Genomic DNA, 22,666 nt, shown 5'->3' with positions numbered 1-22,666 from the left:
ATGAGATATAGATGCTCTATCCATAGTGGATGTTAAAATTAACAACCACTGGCAGAGCAGTAGATTGAAAGAAGGAGGAAGCATGAGGGGGCTTCTGAGGTTCTAAGAAAATGTTTTTGATCTAGGTGCTGGTTATACAGACTATTGACTTCGTGAAAATTCAGTAGTTATATAATTACAATTTATATACTTTTCTGTACATGTACTATATTTCAATAAATGTATTAAAAATAGTACTTCATGAAAGTACTTCCTTTATAAAGAATAATCATCAGACCCCTAGTAGATACTTCCTTTAAATCACTTCTCTCTAGGATGACATTTTTTCGAAACTGTTAGATGTCCAATTTATGAATTATGTGAATTTTTCTTTCTCACTTATTAATTGAAGTATAACATACAGTGATGTGCATTAAAGTCATAACAACAAAATGACTTTTAGGCTGGGTGCGGTGCTCACGTCTGTAATCCCAGCACTTTGGGAGGCTGAAGCAAGAGAACTGCTTGAGCCTGGGAGGCAGACGTTGCAGTGAGCTGAGATTGCACCACTGCACTCCAGCCTGGGCATCAGAGCAAGACTTTCTCTCAAAAGAAAAAAAAAACAAGATGACTTGTTACAGATGTAAAATCAGGATACAGACCATTTCCAGCACCCCAGAAAGTTCTATGTCCCTTTCCAATCCACACCATTCCTTCACAGGAGGTAAATGCTATCCTGAGTTCTATCATTGTCAAACAGTTTTGCCTCTTCTTGAATTTTATAAGTATGTACTTTTGTGTATGACTTTTTTGTTGTTGTTGGATATGTTTGTGGGATTCACTCACATTGCTGTGTAATTATCAGTTCACTTTTTTTTTTTTTTGAGACGGAGTTTCGCTCTGTCGCTCAGGCTGGAGTGCAATGGTGCAATCTTGGCTCACTGAAACCTTGGCCTCCTGGGTTCAAGCAATTCTCCTATCTCAGCCTCCCGAGTAGCTGGGATTATAGGCACACACCACCACATCCAGCTAATTTTTGTATTTTTGGTAGAGATGGGGTTTCACTATGTTGGCCAGGCTGGTCTTGAACTCCTGGCCTCAAGTGATTCCACCACCTCGGCCTCCCAAAGTGCTGGGATTACAGGCATGAGCCACCGTGCCTGACTGATTTTTGGCTATTAAGAATACAATTGCTGGCCGGGCGCGGTGGCTCAATCCTGTAACCCCAGCACTTTGGGAGGCCGAGGCGGGCAGATCGCCTGAGGTCAGGAGATCGAGACCAGCCTGACAAATGTGGTGAAACCCCATCTCTACTAAAAGTACAAAAATTAGCCGGGCGTGGTGGCACGCACCTGTAGTCCCAGCTACTTGGGAGGCTGAGGCAGGAGAATCACTCAAACCTGGGAGGCAGAGGTTGCAGTGAGCCAAGATCACGCCATTGCACTCCAGCCTGGGTGACAGAGTGAGACTGTCTCAACAACAACAACAACAACAAAAAAAGAATACAATTGCTATGAACATTCTAACATACTTCTTTTGGTAGACATATGCACTAATTTCTCTTCCATATAGACTTATAAGTGGAATTGCTGGGAAGGAGAATAGGTATAATTTATATAAATCTTCTAAATAACATTCCTTTAAATACAATCGGTCCTCCTATAATACATACTTTTTTTTTTTTTCTTGAGACAGTCTCACTCTGTTGCCCAGGCTGGAGTGCAGTGGAGCAATCACAGCTCACTGCAGCCTCAACCTCCAGGGCTTAAGTGATCCTCCACCTCATCCTCTCAAGTAGCTGGAACTACAGGCATGCTCCACCACGCCCAGGTAATTTTTGTATTTTAAGTGGAGATGGGGTTTCTCCATGTTGCCCAGGCTGGTCTTAAATTTCTGGGCTCAAGTGATTCTCCCATCTTGGCCTCCTGAGTAGTTAGGACACACTATTTATACAATTAACGAATCAAAACTTTATCAATTAACATTTGAGATGATCCTTGGTAGAGAATTTACCTTCTCCTTCAGTGGTGGGGAACAGGGACTAGAGGCAGGGCTATCAGGTGGGGATGAGTCTACCTCCACTGGCTCTTCTTCTTTGATTTTGATGTCTGGTGTGGAAGGCAGAGACATGTCAAGGGGCCCAGCAGCAGCCTGTTGTGAAAGAAAAATGAACAGAGTTTAACCCTATGATTCCTTTCAGGTTGAATCTATATTTTCCCATTTCCAAGATAAGGGAATATGCTTCTAAGAAGTTCTGCTCTTATTCAATGCACTGAACTGCATGTCAAATAAATGTGGGCCCCTTATGTTTGTTTTGTTTTGTATTTTGAGGCGTAGTTTTGATCTTGTTGCCCAGGCTAGAGTGCAATGGTGTGATCTCGTCTCACTGCAACTTCCACCTCCCGAGTTCAAGAGATTCTCCCGCCTCAGCCTCCCAAGTAGCTGGGATTATAGGCATGTGCCAACACGCCCAGCTAATTTTTTATTTTTAATAGAGATGGGGTTTCTCCATGTTGGTCAGGCTGATCTCGAACTCCTGACCTCAGGTGATCCACCTGCCTCAGCCTCCCAAAGTGTTGGGATTACAGGCGTGAGCCACTGCATCCGGCCAAGAAATATGGGCCCCTTATGTTTTATGTACAATTCTGGCCAAATCATTTTGTCGGTAATTCTCAGGGCTTCTGTTTCCCCAATTATAAGATGAAGATAATACCTGCTTCACCAATGGTAAACAAATATTTATAAAGACCTGAAAAAAAAATGCCATTTAAATCCATGCAAATATTATGATAATATTTTTCAGGAAATCAAAATAATTCCTGAATCTGCTGGCCACTGGAGAGCTGTGAACACTTTCTCTGCCAACAAGGATTACCCAATTACCAAAAGCAAACAAAGACAAACTGGCTATTCAAGTACTGCAAACCAGATAGGAAAGGTATTTTCTGGGGAAGTCACCATGCTTGATGGTGATCTCACCCCAAAATATGGTGCTGGATGTATCAGGTAGACAAGGGGTTTGGGGTAACAGAAAAGAAAGGCTGATCATCTGATTGGTGAAATAAATGACAACTTGGTCTTAGGAGCAAGACTGGAGAAAACCAGAAAGGAAAGAGAGCACTTTCCTGGCAGTGATGCAATCACCTCACAGAACTGTGGAGCTGTAAACGGCCTTGCAGGGAACAATAAACCATCTGAGATAATGGCCTTGACACTGCACCAGGATAGGAGGGTTGGCATTGCAGTTCAGTTTCATAACAAAGTGGATCCTTTGTTCTATCTATCCTGTATCCCAGGTTTCTTGGTGAAGCAACTGCTTGTTTCAAGATCTTCCCTTGCTACCCTAACCCTTAGAAACCTTCTTGATAGCTAGCTGAGTAAATTAAAGATAATGTGATATCTACTACATTAGAGAAGGTAGTAGTGGTTCATTTTCCCCAATCTGAGGAGGGTGAGCAACAGCAAAGGTAGCTTCATTTCTGCCTCATTTTTTCTACATAGCTAAGATGTCAGGTCCAATTGAGCTAATTCTGAGATCTCTTAAGTCAGAGACTAGTGGGAAGGAGAAGCCTCTAAGTAAATACAACCATAGATTTGAAATCCTCTAGGGCATCTCCTAGCAAAGCTGTGGTTCAGCAAAGTTCCACGCTCATTAAACACTTCTGGAGACTCTTCCACTGAGCCTGTACTTCTCATTAAGGGGAAGTAAAGACCACTCCTGTACAGGCAGGAGGAAACACCAAGGAATGTCCAGTGAGGAAAGGGCTGACTATAAACTAGTCTTCCAGAAGTGTCAACTGAGCTAAAATGGCAATGAAAAAGACTTAAAGCTTTTTATGGGAAGCTAATTTTCTTGAATGTGCCTATAATAAATTGGGTATAAAATCCCTCATAGGCCAAGTGTGGTGGCTCATGCCTGTAATCTCAACACTTTGGGAGGCCAAGGTGGGAGGATCACCTGAGGCCCGAAATTCTAGACCAGCCTGTGCAAATAGCAAAACCCTTTCTTGGACAGGTGTGGTGGCTCATGCCTGTAATCTCGGCACTTTGGGAGTTCGAGGTGGGAGGATTGCTTGAGCCCAGGAGTTTGAGACCAGCCTGCGCAACATAGTGAGACCCTGTCTCTATGAAAATAAATTAGTCAGGCATGGTGGTACGCGCCTGTAGTCCCAGCTACTTGGGAGGCTGAGGTGGGAGAACTGGTTAAGCTCAGGAGGTGGAGGCTTCAGTGAGCCAAGATTCTACCAATGCACTCTAGCCTGGGAGACGGAGCAAGATCCTGTCAATGAATGAATGAATGAATGAATGAAAAAAAATGACAAAAGACTGTGGCTAGTTCTGCCATTTGAAAGCAGAACTACAAGACCAGGTGTGGTGGCTCACGCTTGTTATCTCAGCACTTTGGGAAGCTGAGGCTAGTGGATCTCTTGAGCCCTGGAGTTCAAGACCAGTGTGGGCAACATGGCAAAACCCCATCTCTAAAAATAAATGCAAAAATTAGCTGGGTGTGGTGGTGAGTGCCTGTAGTCCTAGTTACTCCAGGGACTGAGGCGGGAGGATCACTTGAGCCTGGGAGTTTGAGGTTGCAAGCACCATTGCACTCTAGCCTGGGCAGCAGAGTGAGGCTCTGTCTCAAAAAAAAAAAAGAGGCTCATGCTTGTAATCCCAGCACTTTGGGAGGCTGAGGTGGGTGGTTCATGACGTCAAGAGTTCGAGACCAGCCAGGCCAACATGGTGAAACCCTGTCTCTACTAAAAATACAAAAATTAGCCAGGCATGGTGGCACGGACCTGTAGTCCCAGCTACTTGGGAGGCTGAGACAGGATAATCACTTGAACTCAGGAGGCGGAGGTTGCAGTGAGTCATCATGATCGCACCACTGCATTCCACCTGGATGACAGAGTGAGACTCCGTCTCAAAAAAAAAAAAAAAAAAGAAAAAAAGTAGAACTACAAATATGTGCTACTGAGTTTCCCTGCTTCATTAATTTATTTAAAGACAGGGTCTGGGCCAGGCACGGTGGCTCACGCCTATAATCCCAGCACTTTGGGAGGCTGAGGTGGACAGATTGCTTGAGCTCAGGAGTTTGAGACCAGCCTGGGCAACATGGCAAAACCCTATCTCTACTAAAAATACAAAAAAATTAGCCAGGCGTCGTGGCATGCACCTGTAATCCCAGGTACCCGGGAGGCTGAGGCAGGAGAATCGCTTGAACCTGGGAGGTGGAGGTTGCAGTGAGCCAAGATTGCGCTACTGCACTCCAGCCAGGGTGACAGAGGGAGACTCTGTCTCGAAAAAAAAAAAATAAATAATAATAAAATAAAATAAATAAAGACAGGGTGTTGTTCCACTGCCCAGGCTGGAGTGCAGTGGTTCAATCATGGCTAACTGCAGCCTTGACCTCCTAGGCTCAGCCTCCTAAGTAGCCAGGATCATAGGCGTGTGCTACCACACTCAGCTGATTTTTAAGTTTTTTGTAGAGATAGGTCTCACCATGCTGCCCAGGCTGGTCTCGAGCTCCTGAGTTCCAGCAATCCTCCTGAGTGGCCTCCCTAAGCACTGGGATTACAGGTGTGAACCACCATGCCTCACGCAGCCCTCTTTCTGTTAGTTTAAGGGAGATAGCATAAAAAGAAACTCATAGAAATCTATGGAACTTGGAAATAACTCCAGTGATAAAGACACTATCTTGCTTTCTTACCACTTAAACTGGATGGAAAAGTCATGTATAACTATCTTGATTTACCTGCTATGCCCTCTTAGAAAGAAAGAGCTCCCATGGACATTTTTTCTTAAATATAGGGAAAAATAGAAGCGGTTCCAGCTATTCCATATTCTGATAGGATCCCATGCCTCACTATACCATGCAATTGTGAGGTTAATGTGTTTATATATACGTTTTGGGATAGAGATGTCGGAATCTTTTATGATTCCAGAAAATCAGGAACACAGACTTGATTTTAAAAATAGTGACCAATAACCTAGAATTCTAATTCTAAAGTAAAATTTGATCTTTGCATTTTTCTTTTTCCCCCAAGCCCCTTATTCCATCGGAACTATCTTCCTTTGACTCTGCTTCTTCAAGTATTTCCTCTCGTCTTCCAAACTAAGGGATTATCTAGGGATCTGAACTATATAAAGGCTAAAATCAGAGAATCATAGCGCCTCAGGATTAGAAGGGATTCCAGCATTTTAATCCCCTCTACAATATCTCTACTAAGTGGTCTACATATAATTGAACATATTTTGTGACAGCTTCCACCCAGTGGTCCTACTTCTACCTTTGGACCACATGGAATAAATGTAATCCCTCTTTTAATGAATACTCTTGAAGATCGCAATTTGTTCACACTAGATCTCTTTTCCAACCAAAATTTGCTCAATTTCTTTCTTGATTTTGAGACAAAGTCTCACTCTGTCGCCCAGGCTGGAATGCAGTGGCATGATCTCGGCTCACTGCAACCTCTGCCTCCCGGGTTCAAGTGATTCTCCCGTCTCAGCCTCCTGAGTAGCTGGGATTACAGGTGTGCGCCGCCACGCCTGGCTAAGTTTTGTATTTTTAGTAGAGATGGGGTTTCACCATGTTGGTCAGGCTGGTCTTGTGATCTGCTTGCCTTGGCCTCCCAAAGTGTTGGGATTACGGGTGTGAGCCACTGCGCCTGGCCTGTTTTTTTTTTTTTTTTTAAGAGATAGGGTCTCCGGGCCAGGCGTGGTGGCTCATGCCTGTAATCCCAGCCCTTTGGGAGGCCGAGGTGGGCAGATCACAAGGTCAGGAGATCGAGACCATCCTGGCTAACACGGTGAAACCCCGTCTCTACTAAACATAAAAAAAAATTAGCCAGGTGTGGTGGTGGGTGCCTGTAGTCCCAGCTACTCGGAAGGCTGAGGCAGGAAAATGGCGTGAACCTGGGAGGCGGAGCTTGCAGTGAGCTGAGATCGTGCCACTGCACTCCAGCCTGGGCAACAGAGCAAGACTCTTGTCTCAAAAAAAAAAAAAAAAAGAGAGAGATAGGGTCTCACTCTGTCACCCAGGCTGGAGCACAGTGGTGCAATCATAGCTCACTGCAGCCTTGAACTCCTGGGTTCAAGCAATCTTCCTGCTTCAGCCTCCCGAGTAGCTAGGACTACAGGCATGCACCACCATGCCTGATCAATCTTTAAAACTGATTTTGTAAACATGGAGGTCCTGCTATTGCCAAGGCTGGTCTTGAACTCCTGTAATCCTCCCACCTTGGCCTCCCAAAGTGCTGGGATAACAAGCATGAGCCAATGTGCTTGGCCACTTGATTTCTTTAAAAGTTCCCGAAGTGACGTAGTTTATAGTTCTTTCACCGTCCTGGTTGATCTCCTTTGAAAGACAGTAGGAACATCCTTCTTTATCTTTAATGCTTTGAATAATAGTAGAAAGCTACTTAAAGGCAAAAACCACATATATTGAAACAAAGAAGAGTGGAAATTTGATAAATGTTTATTGACTTGCTGATTCAAAAAAACAGTGTAGCTGAGAAGTCTGATCAGCTCAGAAAAGAGTGGAATTTGGCAACAAATATGTTATCCAACAAAATCTGAGTAATTTATCACCTTTTAACATCTTCAACATATTTATAATAAAAATATTTTTTAAAAAACAGATTATTAAACTAATACTCCCCTGGAAGAACAAGAGGACTAATTTTCGGTGACGACAGACTTGTGCTGATCCATCATCTGGAACTCCTAAAGACCTGAATGGCTGACTGGGATTAGTGACTACTATCTGGTTTTACTGGTTTTATTCTACTAAGCCCATGATTTTGTGTTTTAACCAATTAAGAAAATTATCCCAAAGCACAATAAAAATAGCCTAGGTCTGAATACCACCAGTTTTTTGGCAACAGTCCTGCTTCTTGCCTTTTTCTCATCCTCATCTGCAGCTTTCTTGAATTCATGTTCAAAGGAGCTAGCTAGTTCATTGAAGAGTCCCACCTCCTCACAGTTCTTCAGGAATCTAGTTGGAGTAGGAGTTTGATCTGTAGACATGAAAGAAAAGGAAACTGTTTTAGTTTTGATCTGAAATTAAAACCTGATATTAAATAGTATATAGAGAATGCATTTGTACTTTTTGATTTGGAGAGAGTCTTTGTGTTAGGGCAAATTTGCTTTAATGGAGCTCTAGTAGGCGAAGGCTGGTGGTAGGCCACCAGAGGGTGTCTGTGTTGTGTTGTCTCAAAGCCAGCAGGGGGAAGACTGAACAGTATTTTGTTGTGTGACTATCCACGTACCCACTTTTCTCTCAGTGCTAGTTTTACCTTGTTTACCTCCAACCAAACCAAACCACCCACACAGGTGACACAGTTTTGTGAAACCTCTAGATTTGAAAACCAAGTATAGTTAAGCAATATTTTCTTTTGTAAACTTACTCCCTGCTAGGTCTGAAGTGAGCAGAAAAAGCAGATGGATGTTAAAATCTGATGAGAAGAAACTGAGGATCAGATGGTTGAGTTTGCTGACTAAAGCTACCGAGTAAGAAATAGTGCCTTGTCTTTCAGTGGTCACTGAGGTAATAATGGTCTGTTACCTTCTGAAGGATTCCAGGCAAATCTAGGGGCTGAGGAGTAAGACAGCAAGATCATGAGCTGGAAAAGGAAACTGTAAACAATAGACCTAATTTCACAGAGACCTAGGCCCAGAGCAAGTTCCTGAAACCAGGGTATTCGGATTTAGATTTGCCAGCCAAAATATGCCCACAGGGGCTGCACGAGTCTCTCCTCAACACAGTGCCTCTGCCCTTCTGAAGAGAAAGGCTCTTGGTAACCCATGGGAACTTTTTAAGCAACTTGAATTTTACATTCTCCCTCCCAATCCTGCTTTTTTAGACCTGAATCTTGTTCACAGATCCTAACTCTATTACGATGGGTTTCCTTGGCATGCTACTTCAGGGATTCATCTCATACCCCAAACCGCTAGAATGAATGACAGAAATACAGAACAATGTTTAAATGATATTTTAAGGAGTGAGACCTGGGGTTAAGATCACCCCTTCTTGGCTGGGCGCAGTGGCTCATGCCTGTAATCCCAGCACTTTGGGAGGCTGAGATGGGTGTATCACTTGAGGTCAGAAGTTTGAGACCAGCCTGGCCAACATGGTGAAACTCCATCTCTACAAAAAAATACAAAAATTAGGTGGGCATAGTGGCAGGTGCCTGTAGTCCCAGCTACTCAGGAGGCTGAGGCAGGAGAATCTCTAGAACCCAGGAGGTGGAGGTTGCAGTGAGCCGAGATCACTGCCACTGCACTCCAGCCTGGGTGACAGAGTGAGACTCTGTCTCAAAAAAACAAACAAAAAAACCCAAAAACACCCCTTCTAGCCTGATCGATTGAAAATAGTCCAATCGGATTTTCCATGGAAACAGCACAATTTTTATAAAAAAATTTAAACAAAACCTCTTCTGAATCAGAGTGTTTGGAAAAGTTACCACTACTTCTCAAAATAGTTTTAAAAGGTACTCTGGCAGCTTTGGTTGGCTAACGATAAAGCCACTTTCCCTCCATCCCTGGGTGAGTAGAAGTAGTATCATCCTTTATGCTTAGAGAGTACTTTAGTAAGGGCATACCCAAAATCACAACTCAAGTGGAACAGGAGGGGGCAGCTAAGGGCATGGCTATGGCAGAGGAGGGACTTTCAGACCTTTGATATGAGGTTCAAACAAACTTCTCCTGCACCCTGTTGTTCAGGCTCATTTCTGGTTTTTTAAAGGCTCTCCTGTGTTAAACCTAATTCCTCACTTTGCAGGTGGCCTCTAATTTTCAAATGGCTCTGGTTTGTGAACAAACAGACTGCAAATACATCAGAGAACCCTGAACCTGCTCTAATGAATCCTAAAAAAATCAGTAAGTGTTTGTTTTGTTTTGTTTTGACACAGAGTTTCCCTCTTGTTGCTCAGGCTGGAGTGCAATGGCGCCATCTCAGCTCACTGCAACCTCCGCCTCACCGTAACCTCTGCCTCCCAAGTTCAAGGGATTCTCCTGCCTCAGCCTCCCAAGTAGCTGGGATTGCAGGCACGTGCCACTATGCCCGGCTAATTTTGTATTTTTAGTAGAGACGGGGTTTCTCCATGTTGGTCAGGCTGGTCTCGAACTCCCAACCTCAGGTGATCTGCTCTCCTCGGCCTCCCAAAGTGCTGGGATTATAGGCGTGAGCCACCGCGCCTAGCCAAAAAAATCAGTAAGTTTTTACTGAATACTTTCTATATGTTTTGGTGCTACATGCATACACTTGTAGCATGCATATGTTTGGGGGAGGGGAGGGATAGGAATATAGGAGTACTGCCCAGATTTAAGACATGGCTCTTAGGCTGGGGCAGTGGCTAAGGCCTGTAATCCTAGCACTTTGGAAGGCCAAGGCAGGCGGATCCCCCCTTGAGCTCAGGAGTTCAAGACCAGCCTGGGCAACATGGTGAAACTCCATCTCTTCAAAAAATACAAAAATTGGCTGGGTGCAGTGGCTCACGCCTGTAATCCCAACACTATGGGAGGCCGAGGCGAGTGGATCACCTGAGGTCGGGAGTTCGAGACCAGCCTGACCAACATGGAGAAACTCTGTCTCTACTAAAAATACAAAATTAGCCAGGCATGGTGGCGCATGCCTGTAATCCCAGCTACTTGGGAGGCTGAGGCAGGAGAATTGCTTGAACCTGGGAGGCAGAGGTTGCAGTGAGCTGAGATTGCACCATTGCACTCTAGCCTGGGCAACAAGAATGAAACTCCATCTCAAACAAACAAACAAACAAACAAACAAAAACAACCAACAAAAATTAACCGGTGTGGTGGTACATGCCTGTGATCCTAGTTTTTTCAGAGATTGGCTTAAGCCTGGGAGGCAGAGGTTGCAGTGAGCCAAGATTGTGCCACTGCAGTTCACCCTAGTGACAGAGCCAGAACCTGTCTCAAAAAAAACAAAAAACAAAAAACAAAAAAAAACAGGAGAAAAAAGAAAATATGGCTTTTGGCTGTTGAAAATTAAGATGATGTTTTCTTTTCTTTCTTTTTTTTTTTTTGAGACAGAGTCTTGCTTTGTCACCCAGGCTGGAGTGCAGCAATGTGATCTCGGCTCACTGCAACCTCCACCTCCCAGGATCACGTGATTCTCCTGCCTCAGCCTCCCGAGTAGCTGGGATTACAGGTGCATGCCACCATGCCCGGCTAATTTTTTGTATTTTTAGTAGAGACAGGGTTTCACAATGTTGGCCAGGCTGGTCTCAAACTCCTGACCTCAAGTGATCCGCCTGCCTCAGCCTCCCAAAGTGCTGGGATTACAGGCATGAGCCACTGCACCCAGCCTCTTTTCTTTTTTTTTCTTTTTTTGAGACAAGATCTCACTTTGCCACCCAGGCGGGAGAGCAGTGACACGATCTCGGCTCGCTGCAGCCTCTGCCTCCTAGGCTCAAGTGATCCTCCCACCTCAGCCTCCCGAGTAGCTGGGACCACAGGTGTGCGCCATCATGTCTAACTAATTTTTGTCTTTTTTTGTAGAGATGGGGTTTCTTTATGCTGCCCAGGCTGGCTTTTTTTTTTTTTTTTTTTTTCCTTGAGATGGAGTCTCTCTCTGTAGCCCAGGCTGGAGTGCAGTGGCATGATCTTGGCTCACTGCAAGCTCCGCCTCCCGGGTTCATGCCATTCTCCTGCCTCAGCCTCCCGAGTAGCTGGGACTATAGGTGCCCGCCACCATGCCTGGCTAATTTTTTGTATTTTTAGTAGAGACGGGGTTTCACTGTGTTAGCCAGGATGGTCTCGATCTCCTGACCTTGTGATCCACCCACCTCAGTGTCCCAAAGTGCTGGGAATACAGGCGTGAGCCACCGTGCCCAGGTTTTTTTTTTTGAGACAGAGTCTCACTCTGTTACCTAGTTTGGATGCAGTGGTACAATTTTGGCTCACTGCAACCTCTGCCTCCCGGGTTCAAGTGATTCTCCTGCCTCAGCCTCCCAAGTAGCTGGGATTTCAGGTGCGCACCACCATGCCCAGCTAATTTTTGTATTTTTAGTAGAGACGGGGATTCATCATGTTGACCAGGCTGGTCTTGAACTCCTGACCTCAAGTGATCTGCCCACCTCAGCCTCCCAAAGTGCTGGGATTGTGTGAGCCACCACACTTGGTCATTTTCTTTTAAGAGACAGTCCTGCTCTGTCACCCAGGCTGGAGTGCAATGGCATGATCATGGTTCACTGAAACCTTGAACTCCTGGGCTCAAGCAATCTTTCTGTCTCAGCCTCCCAAGTAGCTAGGACTACAGGTGTGCACCACCATGCTCGGCTAATTTTATGTATGTATGTATGTATGTATATATGTATGATGTATTTATTTTTAGATACAGGGTCTCACTCTGTTACCCAGGCTGGAATGCAGTGGTATGATTATAGCTATGTATGTATGTATGTATTTTTAAATACAGGGTCTCACTCTGTCGTCACCCAGGCTGGAGGCAGTGGCATAATCACAGCTCACTGCAGCCTCGAACTCCTGAATGCAAGTGATCTCCTACCTCAGCCTCCTGAGTAGCTGGGAGTACAGGCGAGTGCCACCATGCCTAGCTATTTTTTTTTGGTAGAGAGGGGCCTTCATTGTGTTGCCCAGGCTGGTCTTGGACTCCTGGCCTCAAGCAATCATTCTGCCTCTGCTTCCCCAAATGCTGGGATTGTAGGCGTGAGGCACTGTGCCCGGCCTGAGGCTAATTTTTAAAATTTTTTGTTAAGATGGGTCTCATGTTGCCCAGGGCTGGCCTTGAACTCCTGGCCTCAAGCAATCCTCCTACCTGTGCCTTCCAAAGCACTGGGATTCCAGGTGTGAGCCACTGTGTCGCTAGGCCCCAGAGAACGTTTTCTTTTTTCCTCTTTCTTTATTCTTTTTTAGAGACAAGGTCTTGATTTGTCATCCAGTGAATGCAGTGGCATGATCATAGCTCACTGTAACCTCAATCTCCTGGCTTCAAGTGATTCTCCTGCCTCAGACTCCCAAGTAGCTGGGACTACATGCATGCGCCACCACACCTGGCTAATTTTAAAATTTTTTTGTAGAGATGGGGTCTTGCTACATTGCCCAGGCTGGCCTCTAACTCCTGGGCTCAAGTGATCCTCCTACCTCGGCCTCTCAAAGTGCTGAGATTATAGGTGTCAGCCAGAGTGCTCAGCTGAGAATGCTTTCTAGTTGAGAAAATAAAACTAATATATGTAGAAAGCATCATAGTGTACAAAAATAAGTACTTCGCTGGGCATGGTGGCTCACGCTTCCCAGCACTTTGGAAGGCTGAGGCAAGAGGGTTGCCTGAGGCGAGGAGTTCAAGACCAACTTGGGGAACAAAGCTAGAACCCATCTTTACAAAAAATAAAATAATTAGCTGGGTGTGTGGTGGTGCACATCTGTAGTCCCAGCTACTGGGGAGGGTGAGGTGGGAGGATGGCTTGAGTCCAAGAGTTTGAGGCTGCAGTGAGCTGTGATTGTGCCACTGCACTCCAGCCTGAGCAACAGAGCAAGTCTCTGTCTCCAAAAAATACCCCCAAAACGGCCAGGCACAGTGGCTTATGCCTGTAATCCCAGCACTTTGGGAGGCTAAGGCAGGCAGATCTCGAGGTCAGGAGATTGAGACCATCCTGGCTAACGCGGTGAAACCCCGTCTCTACTAAAAATACAAAAAAATTAGCCAGGTGTGGCGGCAGGCGCCTGTAGTCCCAGATACTCGGGAGGCTGAGGCAGGAGAATGGCGTGAACCCGGGAAGCGCAGCTTGCAATGAGTGGAGATCGCACCACTGCACTCCAGCCTGGGCGACAGAACGAGACTCCGCCTCAAAAAAAAAAAGAAAAAAATACCCCCCAAAACAAAAAAAAACAAATTCAAACTTGGGTGAATGCCATGGTGCTAGGTTATAAAGAGCCTGAAAATCCAGGTGTAAATAGCCCTTTCTTTTTTTTTTTTTTTTTTGAGACAGAGTTTTGCTCTTATTGCCCAGGCTGGAGTGCAATGGCACAATCTTGGCTCACCACAACCTCCGCCTCCTGAGTTCAAGCGATTCTCCTGCTTCAGCCTCCCAAGTATCTGGGATTACAGGCATGCACCACCATGCCAGGCTAATTTTGTATTTTTTTTGTTTGTTTTTTTGAGATGGAGTCTTGCTCTGTCGCCCAGGTTGGAGTGCAGTGGTGTGATCTCAGCTTACTGCAACCTCTGCCTCCCAGGTTCAAGTGATTCTCCTGCCTCAGCCTCAGCCTGCCGAGTAGCTGGGACTACAGGCGCTCGCCACCACGCCTGGCTAATTTTTGTATTTTTAGTAGAGACGGGGTTTCGCTATGTTGGCCAGGCTTGTCTCAAACTCCTGATCTTGTGATATGCCTGCCTCAGCCTCCCAAAGTGCTGGAATTATGGGCGTGAGCCAACATGCCCGGCTAATTTTGTATTTTTAGTAGAGACGGGCTTTCACCTCGTTAGTGAGACTGGTCTCGAACTCCTGACCTCAGGTGATCCATTTGCCTTAGCCTTCTAAAGTGCTGAAATTACAGGCATGAGCCACCGCGTCCAGCCTTAAATAGCTTTAAAGAGAAAAGGGCCCAGGGCGGCGGCTCACGCCTGTAATCCCAGCACTTTGGAAGGCCGAGGCAGGTGGATCATTCGAGGCCAGGAGTTCAAGACCAGCCTGGCCAACATGGTGAAATCCCGTCTCTACTAAAAATACGAAAATTAGCTGAGCGGTAGTGGCGCGCGCCTACAATCCCAGCTACTCAGGAGACTGAAGCAGGAGAATCGCTTGAGCCTGGGAGGGGGAGGTTGTGGTGAGCCGAGATCACGCCACTGCACTCCAGTCTGGGCAACAGAGTGAGACCCTGTCTCAAAAAATAAATAAATAAATAAATAAATAAATAAATAATAAATATAAATAAATAAAGAGAAAACAGGAAAATAACGATAGATTTTGACTAGAAGAGTAGAATTTAAGGAAGACTGGCTTTTCAATAGTATGTATGCAACATGGATTAGAATGAGAGACTAATCAAGGAGGCCAGCTAGGAGACTTTGGAGGAATCCAAGCATAAAGAAGGTGATGGCAGGGAGAATAGGAAGGAATAGAATAGAAAGAATTTGAAGAATAAAACAACTCAAGATTTTGAGAATACTGATATTAATGAATAACAAAGGAGAAGGAGCTGGTTTAGGAGACAAGGAGGTTAAGTTCAGTCATTGACATAAAGACTTGAAAGGCAGCCAAGTAAAAGTGTTCACATAAGGGGTTGGGATACATATGACACACCAGGTCTTAACTGGAGATGTGAGAATTACCAGCGAAGATATATGATAGCTGAAGTCATGTGCAACAAGATGAGCATTCCAGAACTGAAAGCAAATAGTAACAGGAGAACATGTTTTCTCCTTGAGACCATCCTGGAGCAAGTTCTCTTACCAGCCCTGGAGACTTGGTATAGACCCTTCTACCCATTTGGAATAACCTCTCCAACTTTATAACCTTGCCCCAAATTTACCTCTCAGATAAACTTCCTCTGATTAATTCTACTTAATATTAACTCATTTAGTATTCATAGTTTGTAGTATTCACTTATACTTGTCTGCAAATACTACAATTTTTTTATGAATATATGCCCTGAATTAATTATGTCTGACCTATATGTATACCCTATCCACTATTCCCTAAGATCTCCCCCAGGTTTTCCTTTTGTTTTTAGAGACAGGGTCTTGCTTTGTAGTCTAGGCTAGAGTGTAGTAGCACGGTCATAGCACACTATAACCTCAAACTCCTGGGCTCAAGCTATCTTCCCACCTCAGCCTCCCAAGTAGCTAGGACTATAGCCATGCATTATCACATTTAGCTAATTTTTAAACATTTTTTGTAGAGACAAGGTCTCTCTATGCTGCTCAGGCTGGTCTCGAACTCCCAGCCTCAAGCAATCCTCCTGCCTTGGCCTCCCAAAGCATTGGGATTACAGGCATGAGCCACCACACCTGATCTTCCCCCAGGTTTTCTTAGGGATCATTGACGACAATGTTCCCATTTATGTCTTTTTCCTAAGGATTACAAATCTACAAGCTCCTAGCAAACGTGCCTGGTGTATACAGTAGATATGAAATAAATATCTGCTGAATTAATGAGGAATAGGAGGTCTGTAAAGGCAAGTGGTAAGTCCCTTTCATCATGTATGGAAGTATGATGAGGAAGTTCTGTCTCTCCTTCTCCATGTCTGTGGTAGCATTTTGGCTAGTAATACTTAGAGAAACTGTGTCTTAAATGAGTTATTAACTAATGTAATAACCACCAACTAAACACCCTAGGAATTAAATATTGAGTTAAGCTTGCTTAGATTGAGGTAAATCAGAACCTCTCATGGATCCAAAGAAAAAGCTCACTTTGGTTTGTATATCTGCCTAGCTGAAAATGGTACAGCAGAATTGCTGCCTGGTTTGAGAGCAGTTGCTAAGAGGGCTCCCTTGAGAATGGCATATACAAGCAAGACAGTATCTAAAACAACTGCTGAGAGGTTCCAGGTCACCCAAATTGGCTCAGAAAAGTCCCACTGACCAAATGTCTTGTTTGAGCTTTGGAAATGTGCCCTCAATGGTGTCTGGGTTCACAAGGGAAGTTGAATTTATGAACTGACAATCTGCCTGCTGGAGGAAAGCTGACACCCAGTGGAAGAGAAGCAACCAGGCTAGATTGGCTTTTTTTTGCATTCTTTTGTTCACCCCTTTGCTGTGGGTAGGCAAAAATGTCAAAGGCATCTTTTGTCTGTAAATCTTTCAAAGTCTTAATAAATAGAAAGAAAGACGGTAATAGACTGAAAAAAAACTAAGACGAAACCTCAACACACCTACCTTCAAAAACCACAGAACACAACCTTGTTATTAAAAATAGAGTGGAGGGTACAAGAGAAACTTGGGAGCTTTTAGTGTTCCTTTTTCCTGATTAAATGCAGATCACATAAGGGCTCTTAATGGGAGAAAGGGAGTACAGCTCCCAGTACATCTGGTCTCTGGTATTAATCTTAACTGCCTGGTGGTATCAAGGCACGTGGCTTTTGGGGCAGCAAATACCTGCAATGATGACTGAGTCAGTTCGGGCTGGGCCAAATTTCAATGTCATCTCATGCTTGTGTTTATGAACTGCCAGGTGGTCCTCGTTTGTAAATCTCTGAAACGAAACAGAAATGGAGATGTGAAAAAACAAAAACCCGATTCGGTGCCCTTTTAAAATGTCCTACCAAACATCTTGCAATGAGATTGGTCCCTGGAAAGAAGAACTGGAGAGGGAGAAAAAACTGGAAGAGGAGAAGAGATGGAGAAAAAAGGGTGCTAGAACGCAGGGAGAAGAGGAGATGGGGAAGACCACAACACCAACTGCTCTGTAATATCAGGTCCAAACAACAGAAGTGGACAGATTGTTGGTGAAGTGGGGTCCAAGTAGGAGGCTCCAAATGAAAAAAACATTAAGGCAAACTCGTATTGAACAAGGGGAAGCAATTTTTAATAATAATAATAGAGAAGGGAAGGGCTGGGCACTAGTTGGCCATCACAAAAATAGGAAATTGAGAATGAAGCCCTCCATGGTAGGGCTGAATTGGACTCTTTTATGAGGGCGCTAACAGGGAGATAAATTATGCAGGATTAGGAGAACCATTTAACTTCTTGGCCCCTACAGTGCTGCAGCAGGCGCCTGCATGGCTATTTGGCTCAGAGTTTTAATGAGCCAGGATGGAGCTGTAGAGCAGCAAGGCCCAATGGCCAGCAATAACGGCACATACCAGCCCCATCGGCCAAATGCTGTCTCCCCTCATTGGGCAGCCCGCCTGGGCTCCATCAGCCATAAAAAGGCCAGTACAATGCTGATGACTATATAATGGTAGAATAAAAATGCCAGGAAAAAATATTTTTTTAGGGGTAGGGAGGAGCCTGTAGGCAGGATGAGGGAAGAGAAAGGGAGATGGTATAGAGATTTTATTTTTTTGGGATTTGGGTGAAAGGACAATGAAGAAAAGTGGGCTAAGTCTATCCAGTTTATGATTAAGTAAAATAGGGTTACTGGACAATAATTTATGCTCCTACCCCTTCTTAAAAGGGGGAGAGTGAAGGGAACAGATGAACAGCAGTAATTCAAAAGAATAATATTCTCAAAAGTCCCTTTGAGGCTCCTGGCCGTATTCCTTCATTAAAACATGCCTGCAACACAGTAACAGCCCGGATGCTGCAGTTTTCCACAGCTCCTTCACACTGAGGCTCTGAAACATGGTTCCGTTTGTCTTTTTGCTTCTAAAAATGGTGATTGGTTAGTCGTCTCTTTTTACTTTTTTCATCACGTGTATACTTCTCACCAAATACTATACGTTTAGCCTTCTTTTCCAAAGCTCTTCTTGACTGCAAACAAAATACACGGGAGTTGGCCCCATCCAGCTCCTACCTGTCAGGAAAGCAATACCAAACTGTTTCTACTACTTTATTTTACCTGAATTTACAACTAAAGCCAATTTAAGATCCAAAATCCCAGGCTGGTCGCGATGGCTCATGCCTGTAATTGCAGCATTTTGGGAGGCTGAGGTGGACAGATTGCTTGAGGCCAGGAGTTCAAGACCAGACTGGGTAATCTGGCAAAACCCCATTTCTATAAAAAATGTTTTATTTTTATTTATTTATTTATTTTTGAGACGGAGTCTTGCTCTGTCGCCCAGGCTGGAGTGCAGTGGCGCAATCTCCGCCGAGGTGTGAGGATGGCTTGAGCCCGAGAGTTCAAGACCAGCCTGGGCAACATCGTAAGACCTTGTCTCTATTTAAAAAAAAGGAATGGCCTGAAGAACACAGATGGTGGAAACTGTAAATAAGGAATAAATCTCAATGAATAAAGTCTTAAGATTTTTTCACTTTTTTCTTTTTCTTTCTTTTTTCTTTTTTTTAGAGATGGGGGTCCCATTACGTTGCCCAGGCTGGTCTCGAACTCGTGGGCTCAAAAGCAGTCCTCCTGCCTCAGCCTTCCAAAGTGCTGGGATTATAGGCATGAGCCACCATGCCTGGCCCTTTAAGACTGAGGTATAAAATACAGAAAATGGGCTGGGTGCAGTGGCTCACATCCTTAATCCCAGCACTTTGGGAGGCAGAGGTGGGCAGATCACTTGAGGTCAGCAGGTCGAGACCAGCCTGGCCAACACGGTGAAACCCCGTCTCTACAAGAAATACGAAAATTAGCTGCGTGTGGAGGCGCATGCCTGTAGTCCCAGCTACTCGGGAGGCTGAGGCACGAGAATCACTTGAACCTGGGAGGCAGAGGTTGCAGTGAGCCATCATGCCCCATCTTTTTTTGTTTTGTTTTGTTTTTGAGACAGAGTTTTGCTCTTGTTGTCCAGGCTGGAGTCCAATGGCGCAATCTTGGCTCACTGCAACCTCCACCTCCCAGGTTCAAGCGATTCTCCTGTCTCAGCCTCCTGCATAGCTGGGATTACAGGTGCCTGCTACCACACTTGGCTAATTTTTGTATTTTTAGTACAGACGGGATTTCACCATGTTGGCCAAGCTGGTCTTGAACTCCCGACCTCAGGTGATCCACCCACCTCGACCTCCCAAAATGCTGGAATTACAGGTGTGAGCCACTGCACCCAGCCAAAAAATATAATTTTAAGGAGATATGACAAGTAGTAGATTATGCAGGGCTGTAAGTTTTCAAAATGTACTTACAATGTTGGCCGGTGCAGTGGCCCGGCCTTTTTATCATATATTTTTGAAAACCGTATTATAATATCATTAATTTCTTTTGTAATCCTATGTATTTCATGAATTTAAAAATATTACTCTAGGCTGGGCATGGTGGCGCATACCTGTAACCCTAGCACATTGGGATGCCGAGGCAGGTGGATCGCTTGAGCGCAGGAGTTTGAGACCAGCCAGGGCAACATGGCGAAACCTATTTCTAATACAATTCTTATCTTATATGCCTAGGGGGAGAATAAAAGTTTACTGAAGCTTTCTGTCAAAGTGATCGCCAGGCCAGGTGCAGAATGGCTTGAACCCAGGAGGTGGAGGTTGCAGTGAGCCAAGATCGTGCCAATGCACTCCAATCTGGGCAACAAGAGCAAGACTCCGTCTCAAAAAAACAACGAAAAAAACCAAAGTGATTGCTAATTTGGCTATGTTTTATATAGTCCTTATATTTTCTCTCATTTATTAAGAGTTAACACTTCAGAAATTCTCTAGGATACTCAGTCCCAGTTGTCCTATCCTTGGCCACAGCTGGGGTGAGTGGGCCTAAGCCAGGGGGCTGTGGGTGCTTGGTGCGCCCTCACTCATGGCAAGGGAAGGGTGGGATGAACCCCCATAAGAAAAAAATAAATTCTCTAGATTAGTCATAAACTTCATGCATAGGAAACCATCCCTCTGAAAGCAATTTCTCAATTAAAATAGCTAAAATTATTATCATAGTATTTTTTTAATAAGATGGGATCTCATTATGTTGCCCAGGCTGTTCTTGAACTCCTGGGCTCAAATGAGTCTCCTGCCTCAGCTTCCTGAGTAGCTGGAACTACAGGTGCACACCATTGTGCCTGGCTAAAAATAGCTAAAGTGTTACTAAGTGATAAAAATCGTGACCTAAGTAAAAATATATTCTATTTAATTAAAATGGGTGAAGGGACTCCCCAAAATATTTCCTTTTTAAATTATTCCCCATTAAAAAATCTAGTTCCCTTATGTGTTTGTTTTCTTGTTTGTTTGAGACAGGGTCTTGCTCTGTTGCCCAGGCTGGAGTGCAGTGGCATGATCTTGGCTCATTGCAACCTCTGCCCTCCAGACTTACGCAAGCCCCCCCACCCCAGCCTCCCGAGTAGCTGGGACTACAGGCATGCACCACCATGTTCGGGCAATTTTTGTATTTTTTGTAGAGACAGGGCTTCACCATGTTGCCCAGGCTGGTCTTGAACTCCTGAGCCCAAGTGATCTGCCAGCCTTGGCTTTTCAAAGTGTGGGGATTTACAGGTGTGAGCCACCCTGCCCAGCCCCTCATTTGTTAATACCCTTAAAGGATCTTCCTTTGTTCTTTGGCATTACCTATGTCTAAGGTTTTAGCAAATAGCCACTCACTCAGGGAACACACTCGCCCTCACTGTAGGGTAAATATAATAACCATCCCCAAGGCAGCAGAAGGCTTAATACAAAATCAGGACAGTTTCTCTCCTCTCCTTTATGCCAAGACTAATTTGCACCCCCATCTGAAGACTAAGATCATCTAGATCTGCACTATCTGATATGGTAGCAACTAGCCACACATAGCTATTGAGTACTTGCAATGTGGCTAGTCTGAATTGAAATGTACTGAAAATCAAAACACACACTGGATTTCAAAGACTTAGTAAAATATCTTGTTAATAATTTTTATGTTGATTACATGTCAAAATGATACTATTTTGGATATACCAGGTTAAATAAAATATATTATTACAATTAGTTCCACTTGTTTACTTTCACTTTTTAACGTACTACTAGAAAATTAAAACTTACCTATGTGGCTCACGTTTGTGGTTTTCATTGTATTTCTTTTGGACAGCTCTAATCTACATAATATGCTCCAAGATCCCACGGGAATTTTAATCATGTACCAATCTTAAATCTTCCTCCCTAAATCCATTTTCTTTAAATGCAGTTTAGAGTATGTGGCAGTGGTCCTCAACCAGAGGTAACTCTGTCCCCCATGGGACATTTGACAATGTTTGGAGACATTTTTGTTTGTCACAACTGGGAGGATGCTACTGGCCTCTAGAAGGTAGAGGCCTGAGATGCTGATAAATATTGTATGGTGCACAGGACAGCCTCCCAAAACAAAGAATTGCATAACTCAAAATATCAGTTGTGTTTGTTGAGAAACCCTGATACAGAGTAACAGGGGAAGAGAAAAAGAAAAAAAGCTGCTTTTTAGTTTCCTTTTCCAAACTGCCAACACATGTTTTTAGACCTGAAACTTGGAAGAAAAAAAGCACAGGCAAAAAACTTCCAGCCTTATTTTATAAAATGGCTGATGGACTCCAGATCTGCAAATACTTAGGATAGGAAAATTAGGAAGATGGAGACAGAAGGCACTGTATTTGGGAGAACAGACTGAATGGAATTCTCATGCACTGCCTTGTTAGTAACAAAAAGATAATATAGAAGAAGCTAATCAAAACAATTTTGGCTACTTTTGATTTTTACTCCCTTATGAAGAAAAAAAGTAGCAAGAAAGGAGATTCTTTTCATTTAAGAAATACTAAGAAGCATAAAATAGAATGTCAGGACTATGAGGAAGTCAATCTGAAAACTGATACTACCTCCAGAATGGACAGGGAAAGTACATTTCCTATTAACAATTAACTTTCCATGAGACTTCTTTGGTAAAAACTCTTTTCATTTCTAGTAAGTTTTACTCTCACCTATCCTTCCGTAATAGGAGAATCTAGAATCCCTCCTCCTCACAAACTTACTAAATGAACAGAGCTAAGTAAAGAGTTAGGATGGGCTGGGCGCAGTGGCTCACACCTGTAACCCCAACACTCTGGGAGGCTGAGGTTGGAGGATGGCTTGAGCCCGAGAGTTCAAGACCAGCCTAGGCAACACCGTAAGACCTTGTCTCTATTTAAAAAAAAAAAAAAAGGAATGGCCTGAAGAACACAGATGGTGGAAACTGTAAATAAGGAATAAATCTCA

General features: G+C 44.1%; 1 protein-coding gene and 1 long non-coding RNA gene across 16 annotated transcripts in view; one reads left to right on the top strand and one right to left on the bottom strand.

Moving 5' to 3' along the window:
* The window catches only part of LOC101153190 (cyclic AMP-dependent transcription factor ATF-7), a 121,635-nt gene that overhangs the window by 28,605 nt on the left and 70,364 nt on the right, over positions 1-22,666 (bottom strand). For 8 of the 15 annotated variants that reach the window (XM_055357088.1, XM_055357090.2, XM_019038940.4 and 5 more), the window contains 3 exons: positions 17,048-17,144; positions 7,837-7,988; positions 1,993-2,130 (listed from right to left, as the gene is read on the bottom strand). In XM_055357088.1, coding sequence (XP_055213063.1) covers positions 1,993-2,130; positions 7,837-7,988; positions 17,048-17,144 — 387 coding nt within the window. The remainder of the gene's footprint in view (positions 1-1,992; positions 2,131-7,836; positions 7,989-17,047; positions 17,145-22,666) is intronic. The other 7 variants (XM_055357089.1, XM_004053239.5, XM_063693954.1 and 4 more) reach the window with 1 other exon arrangement.
* On the top strand, positions 1,698-7,771 carry LOC129525693 (uncharacterized). The gene is made up of 3 exons (XR_008670122.2): positions 1,698-1,809; positions 2,783-2,917; positions 7,611-7,771. It is a non-coding gene; the product is annotated as an uncharacterized lncRNA (long non-coding RNA).

This window comes from Gorilla gorilla, chromosome 10 (genome assembly GCF_029281585.2).
Source record: "Gorilla gorilla gorilla isolate KB3781 chromosome 10, NHGRI_mGorGor1-v2.1_pri, whole genome shotgun sequence".
Classification (NCBI taxonomy): domain Eukaryota; kingdom Metazoa; phylum Chordata; class Mammalia; order Primates; family Hominidae; genus Gorilla; species Gorilla gorilla.
Note: the sequence above shows the minus strand (reverse complement) of the source record. Positions and strands in the feature narration are given on the sequence as shown.